The sequence below is a fragment of the Piliocolobus tephrosceles genome, chromosome 3 (assembly GCF_002776525.5).
Source record: "Piliocolobus tephrosceles isolate RC106 chromosome 3, ASM277652v3, whole genome shotgun sequence".
NCBI lineage: Eukaryota > Metazoa > Chordata > Mammalia > Primates > Cercopithecidae > Piliocolobus > Piliocolobus tephrosceles.
This window is the reverse complement of record NC_045436.1, coordinates 131,873,608-131,884,154: the sequence shown is the minus strand read 5'-3', so window position 1 is coordinate 131,884,154 and position 10,547 is coordinate 131,873,608. Positions and strand designations below refer to the sequence as shown.

At 40.4% G+C, this 10,547-nt stretch overlaps 1 protein-coding gene across 1 annotated transcript in view; it reads left to right on the top strand.

Moving 5' to 3' along the window:
- Positions 1-403: 403 nt before the first annotated feature.
- The window catches only part of SRP72 (signal recognition particle 72), a 36,615-nt gene continuing 26,471 nt past the window's right edge, over positions 404-10,547 (top strand). The window contains exons 1-5 of the mRNA XM_023192245.3: positions 404-1,253; positions 3,181-3,301; positions 5,248-5,371; positions 7,341-7,484; positions 7,565-7,676. Of these exons, the coding sequence (XP_023048013.1) occupies positions 1,145-1,253; positions 3,181-3,301; positions 5,248-5,371; positions 7,341-7,484; positions 7,565-7,676 (610 nt within the window). The 5' untranslated portion in view covers positions 404-1,144. The remainder of the gene's footprint in view (positions 1,254-3,180; positions 3,302-5,247; positions 5,372-7,340; positions 7,485-7,564; positions 7,677-10,547) is intronic.

The following is a 10,547-nucleotide window of genomic DNA, read 5'->3' as shown; positions in this document are numbered from 1 at the left end:
TCACAGAGCTAGACTACGTCTCAAAAAAAAGAAATTAGCTAGGTTCCTGAGGGACAGAGGGAGTAGCAGAAGTTGTAAAAGTCATGACAAGATATGAGTCTGAAAAGCAGGCCATTCAATAAAATACAATATTCACATCAAGTGTATCTCTCACATCGTCTGGGTGTGGTGGCTCATGCCTGTAATCCCAGCACTTGGAGAGGCTGTGGTAGGAGAATTGCTTGAGCCCAGGAGTTCTAGACCAGCTTGGGCAACACAGCAAGATTCCCGTCTCTTAAAAAAAAAAAAAAAACTCACACCAAGTGTACCCAATAGACACCCATTCCGTTCGTACATCTGAACACATCTTGACACTAAGGTCGTAAGCAAACCCTAATATTTTATATCTCTAGAACAAATATAGTATCCCTATTTCACAGTCGGGAAAAAAGACTCCCAGAACCTAAGTAACTTGTTTATTGTCAGGCATTTAGTGAGTCGCAGAGCCAGGAACTGACCCCGGGCATTTTCACCCTATTACCCTTTCAGCTTATTGCCGACTGCTCCCGAACGGAGCGAAAAGGACAGGCAAAGGGTTTCACCAAACCCTTTGTAATGGGAGATTCTTGCCTTCTTACCTTTCCTCACGTTTGCTTCTCTGCCAGAATGTCCTCCCCTACTTTCCCCAGTTCTCCTAATCATCTTTCAAGATCCCTTTCCCTCAACCACCGACGAGCCGTGCCTATTTCTCCTTCAAATGACTCACTACGGCTTCTAGTTGGTAGTCTTTTATTTACCACCTCATAGTCCTTTTATTTATATCCCACAAATGATCGTCCGGGCCCGCACCGTGGGACCGGGACGCTGCCTCGACCATGGCGGTCTCCTGGAAACACGCTGCTTTGAGCCGAAACTGGTGACCGTTTCCCAACCCCGTGCGGGAGTCCGACGCCTCTTTCTCCAGGCCAACTTCAAGCGAGGTGTATCAACTCTATCCGTGCAAATTTCTTGCCACGAGAGCAGAAGATTACGGTATCTGATGCTGCCTCAGGGTTGAAGACGCTCCCGACGCTTAGCAATCATCAACTTCCTCCTCCTCTTGGCAGCCTCAGAGATCCTCTTCCGGGGCAGAGGTCGCCCGGCCCCGCCCCTCGTCTCCTCCAAGATGGCGAGTGGCGGTGGTGGGGGGGTGTCAGTGCCTGCGTTGTGGAGTGAAGTGAACCGGTACGGCCAGAACGGCGACTTCACGCGCGCTCTCAAAACCGTCAATAAGAGTAAGTGTCGGGGTGGGCACTGGGGCGGGCCCAGGCCGGCGGGAGAATGCGGCCTGTTTCCGGCGCGCGAGACCACCTCGTGCGGGAGGCACGGGAAGGGGAGACCCCGGAAACCCCCCCGACCATTCTTCCCCCGGCTCGGGCCCGAACGTCCGGCAGACGCAGGTCTCACCCCTCGGCTTCAGCATGCCAGCCTGGGGTCCCTGGTTGCTTAGAGCCACGTGTACTTCCCTCTTTACCCCCCACAGGAAGCGAGGGCAGGTTTTAAAGAGACCGCAGCTCTCGGAGCCCATTTCAAACTGTTTTCTTATTTGACTCCCTCTTTGCTGTTTTATTTCACAAATATTCCAAAGTGCCGCCTTTTCTTCTTCATCTTGAGCGCAATGATCAGGACTGTATTACTGAGGGAGCTTGTTCTCTTTGGCCGCTAAAGGGGGAGGAACCTGCTTGGGACACGTAGTTTAGAAGCTAGTGCTGACCAGGTGGAAGCTGTACGTATTCTACTGGGCGAGAGGAAAGGGCTGGATCTGGATGTCAGGCCTGTCATTCCCACAGATGGGATGTCTTCAGTGTTATTAAGTTAGGAAATATGTGTGTGGAAGCACCAACACTGGAAATAATGTCGGAAGAAAAGTTTGGCCTGTTTTTTTTTTTTTGCCTTGTAAGGGATAGTTTAGGGTTTTACTGCCTTTGTTGTGAGGTTTAATTCATCATATGTTTTTGTTCTTTACTACATACCTGAAATGTGGCATGGCCATGCTACTTAATGTTCTCGGTGGTGCGCAGTTCTTCTCTAGTGAAGATACAGCCTGTGCATGTTAGATTTGGAAATGTAATTACCAAGGCACGGCTTAGCTGTTCATAGTAGTATTAACCTAAAAGGTGTGTCAGTAACATACAAAACTGTCTAAATAATTTTCAACACTGTAGTACTGGGTTAACGTGAAAAGTAGTGATTGTGCCCACAGTGCACTTTTGGTGATTTCAGACATTGAGGAGAATAGCTACGAATTAGAATTTATCCCTAAATTTGTTTGAATTAACTCTAGCCTTCCAAACAGTACTATATACTTAGTAGCAGTGTAGTATTTTGCAGGAATTCTTTTAATCAGCAAAAGTTGTCAACTTGTTCACCAGTATGTTTTCTTAATTGGTAGAAATTCTTGTGATTCTTTGAGAACTGGACTTCTGTAGTTGCACAGGAACAAGAGTAAGGATGATCCTGGTCATTTTAATACCGAACAGTTGTTAACGTTGAAACTTGCCACCTGAGTTCTTCCTTATACTTTGGTCATCTTAGGTGAAAAGGGAAAATTTTAATGATTTTTAGAAACGTTGCCAGCAAGATAAATTGCCTTTGCATTATACTTTATAAAATGTTTCCAAAATATTCTCATTTCATGTTTTCAGTAACCTTATTTAAATAGGTAATGCTTTTCTAATCATTTTGTAGCTCAGAAAACTAAGATTTGGCTGTTAGGTGATATACCCAAGACCTCAAGGCATTTAGTGGCAAGCGTGCACCAAACCTAGGTCATCTGCTTCCATATTCTACCTGAACTTTTTCCCTGTGAAGTGATGAACTACACAGAATGTAGCATGCATTTCAAGATGAAATATCTGGAGAAATTGCTTCTTTCTTCTTTATTTCACTGCACTTTTTTGGTACATGCATACTGGGCATCTTTATCTCATTGAAAATTTAATCTATAACTCTCCTTATTGTCACTTCTTAAGTTAAAAGCGAAGATTAGTTATTTTCTGGGTTTGTTTTGCTTTGTTGCTGTTTCTTCCAGTTGTTCTGACCAATTATTTCTGTTGCAATAAAATTAGAAATTTAGCTTTCGGAGAGACGGGATGGGAAAATTTAGTAAAAATGTGAAAAGGAAATGGATTTAAAAATGACTTTCCTAAAATTGTTCTCTAGTACTACAGATCAACAAAGATGATGTAACTGCCCTGCATTGTAAAGTGGTATGCCTTATCCAGAATGGAAGTTTCAAGGAAGCTTTGAATGTCATCAATACTCACACCAAAGTGTTAGCCAAGTAAGTGATTCAGTTAGTTGCTTGTTCAGTTATTAGAAACACTTAGTATAGCTGTAATCTCTTCCATGTTTTTTTCCCCAACTATTTACTGATTTTTTTATTTTTCCTTCCTTTTTTCCCCCCTTTTGCTTGTCAATAATGTTTCTGAAACTGGGAGGAGTACTAGTAACTTCTGTTTCTTTTAGCCTTAGAGGGTCTATTTTTTTTTGTTTGTTTTAACCATTGTGTTTCCTTTGAACCACTAAGGAGGTGAACCATAGAGAGTTGTGGGACATAATTATGAGTCCTTGGAGGATGTAGGGAGAATAACTCAAAGTTTCTTTCCTGTTATACCTAGGCTCCAAAAAAAAGTGTTGAAATTAAATTTGAAGCATATTAATGGGATACTGGTTTATAAGGTGCAGAACAATATATAATATACTTCCTTTTGCAAGAGGAGGAGGATGTAAAAATTTATATATGCATTTGCCTGTATTTGCAAAACAAACAATATAAAGAGAAACAATGAATAAATAGTCATTTGTGGGAGGCCAAAAGAGGGCAGATCACAGGGTCAGGGGTTTGAGACCATACCGGCCAATATGGTGAAACCCCATCGCTACTGAAGATACAAAAAATTAGCTGGGTATGGTGACACGCATCTGTATTCCCAGCTACGCAGGAGGCTGAGGCAGAAGAATCGCTTGAACCTAGGAGACGGAGGCTGCAGTGAGCTAAGATTGCACCATTGCATTCCAGCGTGGGTAACGGGGAGACTCCGTCTCAAAAAAAAAAAAAAGTCATTTGTAGGAGGTGATAGGAACAGGTTGGATTTGGGTAGCAGTGGGAATAAAGCCTCTTAGTGTACATCTTTTTCTTTTTATGTTTGAGCTGTATAAATGTGTTACAGAGATTAAAAATTAATTTTCAACTTTATTTAAAATAAAAGGGAAATGGAGGCAATGCTGCTTTTCTCCTATTAAATATGTTTGTGCTAAAATTCACTGTCTTGATTTTGGGCTATTTTGTGAGAGACATTTTCAAAAACATTTTGTCAATGAGTCTTGGATAAAAGTATAAATTTTTTTTTTTTTTTTTTTTTTTTTGAGACGGAGTCTTGCTCTGTCACCTAGGCTGGTGGAACCTCCACCTTCCAGGTTCAAGCGATTCTCCTGCCTCAGCCTCCCAAGTAGCTGTGATTACAGATGTGCACCACCACACCTGGCTAATTTTTGTGATTTTAGTAGAGACAGGGTTTTGCCAGTGTTGGCCAGGCTGGTCTCGAACTCCTGACCTCAAGTGATTCGCCTGCCTCGGCCTCCCAAAGTGCTGGGATTACGGGCATGAGCCACCGCACCTGGCCCAAAAATAAATTTTTTTGTTAGGTAAGTAATGGGCATTAGCCTTTGCTTTAATAAACATTTTTTCTCATGGATTATGGTTGAAACATCAGCAATGAGGTATCACATTAATGTAGATGAATTTTTAAGTGTGTGTATGTTAGTAGTATTTACCAGTTGTTTGATTACAGGTACTTCTTTTAAGATTTATAGTTATTTTTTCTTTGCTAATCATTTGTTTCTTAAACAAGTTTAAAGAAGCATTATATGGCTTATTGTTTTGTTAATGAATTTAAGAGACTTCCAAAACAACCTATTTAAAGCAGCCTTCAAATTATCTTTGTATCTAAGACAATTACTTATTTAGCAGATTAATGATTTCCTTCTTAAATGTTTACTTTAATAAGAATATCCATGAAAGAAAGAGAGGCTAGGGAAATTGATATATGCTTAATTATATGTTTGATAGACATTTACAAGCTATCTGATATTTAGATAAGTCTCTAACCTTTGTCAGTTTTCTCATCTGTTATCAGGACTAAATCCAGTGCTTAGAGTGATGTTCTATATATTGGGTGCATTGAATTGTTAGATAATAATCAGATACTGGTTTTTTTCCTTCTTCAGTAACTCTCTCTCCTTTGAAAAGGCATATTGCGAGTACAGGCTGAACAGAATTGAGAATGCCTTGAAGACAATAGAAAGTGCTAACCAGCAGACAGACAAACTGAAGGAGCTTTATGGACAAGTGGTAATTACTGCTTTTAAATACATGTTGACGGTGATCCTGAGTGAGCATGACTACCTCTAGCAAGGAGCAGGGTTGAGGAAACCCAGCCCATCCTGATGCTCCACAACACTAGCCACCAAACCAGTCCTTGAGGTTTGAACATAATCCCTCTTCTTGATCTTCATACAAACAGTTGCATATATAACATGCTATGAACAAATGACTTCCTCAGGTAATTAGAAAATCAAAGAAAATGAAAGAACTAATCTATTTAATTTTGACTTTTGAGTTAGAAAGATAAAGCACATTGAGCTTGTATACTTCAACAGGTTTGAAATAGTATTTCACTAATACTGTATTCTAAGTTTAAAATAAAGGATATCATGATAGATGAGAATTTAGATGATTCTAGCCCATGAAATCATGAAAATATTTTAAAGTATTTTGAGACATAAAATTAAGCCTAATGTAAAATGGAGCTGTTAATGACAAGAGGACAGAAATGTGTATATTATAGTTAGCAAAACCCTCTTAAAGCTTTTCTTTTTTTTTTTTTTTTTTTTTTTTTGTTTAATGGAGTCTCGCTCTGTTGCCCAGGCTGGAGTGCAGTGGCGCTATCTTGGCTCACTGCAGCTTCCAACTCTCAGGTTCAAGCGATTCTCCTGCCTCAGACTACCAAGTAGCTGGGATTACAGGCATGCGCCAACTCACCCAGCTAATTTTTGTATTTTTTGGTAGAGATGGGGTTATGCCATGTTGCCTAGGCTCGTCTCAAACTCCTGGCCTCAAGTGATTTGCCTGCCTTGACCTCCCAAAGTACTGGGATTACAGGCCTAAGCCACCACGCCTGGCCTCGTCTTAAAGACTTTTAAGTGTCAATTTAGGGCACATAATGTTGTATTGAATGTATTGTTCTCAGGAGGTAGTATGGATTGAATAATACAAATGAGTTGAAGAAAGATTTGGACAAATTCATGGATTGTAGGTCTATAAAAAACTTTTAAGGTAAACTGGATAACTTTAGGGTAAATTCTAGCATTTTGAGGTTAAAGACATCAACCTGTGTCATACATAATGGACTAATTGACCTAGAGTGGCAATTATTATTCTTTCAGCACAACTTGAATGAAATCAGTAGGAATTCTATTGTGTCTGCTTGAGACTCACCTGTGTGATAGCTGGTTTCTAAGAAAGATAAAATGAAGATTATAGTGAACTCTAGGAAACATTAAGTCTTTTTCTTAACATTTAATTTTGTTCCTGTTTTAGTAATCATTTTGTGTTGTGGAAAAATATTTTCGTTGTAATTTTAGATCTAAATAACAAGGTTGAATTCTATAAAGGTGTTCTTTCACAACCTATTTAGGCACTGTACTAACTTCAAGAAGATAGGTAAAGAAAATGACTTTTCTTGGCCGGGTACAGTGGCTCACACCTGTAATCCCAGCACTCTGGGAGGCTGAGATGGTCAAATCACTTGAGGTCGGGAGTTAGAGGCCATCCTGACCATGGAGAAACCCCGTCTCTACTAAAAATACAAAATTACCCAGGCGTGGTGGCGCATACCTGTAATCCCAGCTACCTTAAGAGGCTGAGGCAGGAGAATCTCTTGAACCCAGGAGGTGGAAGTTGTGGCGAGCCGAGATCACACCATTGCGTTCCAGCCTGGGCAACAAGAATGAAACTCCGTCTCAAAAAAAAAAAAAAAGAAAAGAGAAGAAAGAAAGAAAATGACTTTTCTCAACTGAATCCTGCCTACAGATCCACAGTATATTGAACATTCATTTTAAAAGTATTTTCAAAAAGTAATTTATTTGGAAGTATGACTAGTATGTGGAACTCATTTAAAAATTATAAAACATAAACAGTTGATTGTTCCTGTTATGCTGAACTAGGATTCCTACTTAGTGGTTCCAAAAAAGATTTGCATGGTATTAAAGATGTAACACCATATTTGTCTCTGATTTTTTACTTGCTATTTATTATTCAGTTATACCGTTTGGAACGCTATGATGAATGCTTAGCGGTATATAGAGATCTTGTCCGAAACTCCCAAGATGATTATGATGAGGAGAGGAAAACAAACCTTTCAGCAGTTGTTGCAGCTCAAAGCAATTGGGAAAAAGTGGTTCCAGTGAGTATCCTTGTGGTGTACCCATACAGTCGTGAAGTATTATTCATGTTTAGTATTTAACTGGTATTTTGTCCCGACAGGAGAACTTGGGCCTCCAAGAAGGCACACATGAGCTGTGCTACAACACTGCATGTGCGCTGATAGGCCAAGGCCAGCTGAACCAGGCCATGAAAATCCTGCAAAAGGCTGAAGGTTTGAAGTTTGTTAAACTTACCTGTAAATATAATGTGCATATAACTTTGTATTTTCTAAAATTGCATTGGACTTCTGTGAAATTATTAAATGGAAGTTATTGATGCAGTGACAATTTCTCAAAGTTCATGTAGTCTTTCTCTTTTTTTTTTTGGCGGGGGATGCGGACAGAATCTTACTGTGTCACCCAGGCTGGAGTACAGTGGCATGATCTCGGCTCACTGCAACCTCTGTCTCCCAAGTTCAAGCAATTCTCCTGCCTCAGCCTCCTGAGTAGCTGGGATTATAGGTGCATGCTACCACGCCTGGCTAATTTTTGTATGTTTAATAGAGACGGGTTTCACCATGTTGGCCAGGCTGACCTCGAACTCCTGGCCTCAAGTGATCCACCCTCCTCGGCCTTTCAAAGTGCTGGGATTACTGGCACTTTCTGTTTTTGACCATATCTCACCTATATTTCTAATCCCTAAGCCAGTCTATTAGTCTGTTTCCAACCATACCAGACCTTAACATTTGAATTTTGAGGAGCAGGTTTTGAACAAGTTACTGTGAATGTTATGTGTAGATTAAGTGAGTTAATGAATGTCAACCATTCACAATAATACGTGGCATGATGGCATATAGTATAAGCATTCAGTAAATATTTTGTTACTATTATTATTGTTGTTTAACAGATATTCAAGTAATAACATGGTGTGCCTATGTGTATACACACACAAACACTACATTTATGTATTGATAGCACCATTCAAGCACTTTTTTTGTTTGTTTGTTTTTTGTTTTTTGTTTTTTGAGACAAAGTCTCGCCCTGTTGCCCAGGCTGGAGTGCAAGGGCGTGATGTCAGCTCACTGCAACCTCCACCTCCCAGGTTCAAACGATTCTCCTGCCTCAGCCTCCCGAGTAGCAGGGATTATAGGCGCCTGCCACCACACCCAGCTAATTTTTGTATTTTTAGTAGACACAGGGTTTCACCATGTTGGCCAGGCTGGTCTCGAACTCCTGACCTCGTGATCCAGCTGCCTCGGCCTCCCAAAGTGCTAGGATTACAGGCGTGAGCCACCACACCTGGCCTCAAGCATGTTTTAACTCCATTTGGTATGTTTCTTTATATGATATTTGCATGCTTTGAAGCTTTTTTGGTGGGGTTGTGGGCAGGGGAGGAACAGAGTCTTGCTCTGTCGCCCAGTCTGGAGTGCAGTGGCAAGAACTTGGCTCACTTCACCCTCTGCCTCTCAGGTTCAAGCAATTCTCATGCCTCAGCCTCCCAAGTAGCTGAGATCACAGGCGCATGCCACCATGCCCAATTAATTTTTGTATTTTCCGTAGAGACGGTTTTCGCCATGTTGGCCAGGCTGATCTCAAATTCCTGTTGTCAAGTGATCTGCCTGCCTTGGCCACCTAAAGTGCTGGGATTACAGCCGTGAGCTACTGTGCCCAGCTGAAGCTTTTAATTAAGAAAAAAATGAATTGATTAGAGAACTGTGTCTGGTATTAACACATGAAACATTTTGACTGCTTGTGCATACATTTTTCCCTGGAAGCTATAAAAGTGATGTAGGTACTGCAGTGATCATTGGGGTGGAAAAAAAGGTGAAACAAAGTCTGTTTTACTATTAAATACTAGGGTTTAAAATGAGAGCAAAGTTTTACTGTTAAATGTTGAAAGTTAAAATAAGAACAAAGGTTAGAGCATCATGAGGAAAATCTGTTTTAGAATTATAATTTTTTGGCTGAGTGCAGTGGCTCACGCCTATAATCCCAGCACTTTTGGGAGGCCAAGGCAGGAGGATTGCTTCAGCCTAGCAGTTTAAGACCAGCCTCAGTAACATAGTAAGCCTTCATTTTTACAAAAATATATATATATTTAGCCAAGTGTGGTGGTGCACACCTGTATTCCTAGCTACTCGGGTGACTGAGGCAACAGGGCCTAGGAGGGCCTAAGAGATTGAGGCTCCAGTGAGCTGAGATCATACCACTGTATTTCCAGCCTGCGTGACAGAATGAGACCCTGTCTCAAAAAAAAAAAAGAGATAATTATAATTTCCTGACCTCAAGTGACCCACCCACCTCGACCTCCCAAAGTGCTGAGATTACAGGTATGAGCCACTGCACCCAGCAGAATTATAATTTCTTGATCATACCCAATGAAGAACATTCTCATACATTGTGGGTTTGAGTGTAAGAGTAATACAGACTTTTCAGTGAGCAATTTGGTGATGTGTAGCAGATTTTAAAATTTACCTACCCTTTGATCCAATAATTTCACTTCTAGAAACTTAAGGAAATGATTAGATAAATTTACATATGTGTCTGTATGAATGTTCATTGAAGGGATAGTCATAAGAGCAGAAATTTGGAAATAGCATGAAGTTCTCTACTGTTAAAGGATTGGCTAAGTTTTACCATAATCACAAAGTAATTACAGTCATTACAACCAATAACATTAAAAAAAAAATACAGTAATGTAGATCTATGTTTATTGTAACAGATATATCCACAGGATATTGAATGGGGAAGGGAGGTTTCAAAATAGCATGCACAGTGTCTCACTTTCATTTTAAAATGCAACTGTGCATTTACATAAAACTAAGCCAGGTATGGTGGCTCACAGCTGTAGTCCCAGCTACTTGGGAGGTGGAAGTGGGAGGATCACTTGAGCCCAGGATTTCAAGGCTGTGGTGAGCTGTGATGAAGCCTCTGCACTCCAGTGTGGGCAACAGAGTGAGACCCCCCAACTTTAAAAACAAAAAAATATTAAAAAGCTAAATAACTGAAATGCTAGCAGTGTTTATCTCTGGGTGGTAGGATTATTTATTTTTATACTTTTCTATAATTGGTTTTTTGCAATTAATATTTACTACATTTGTATT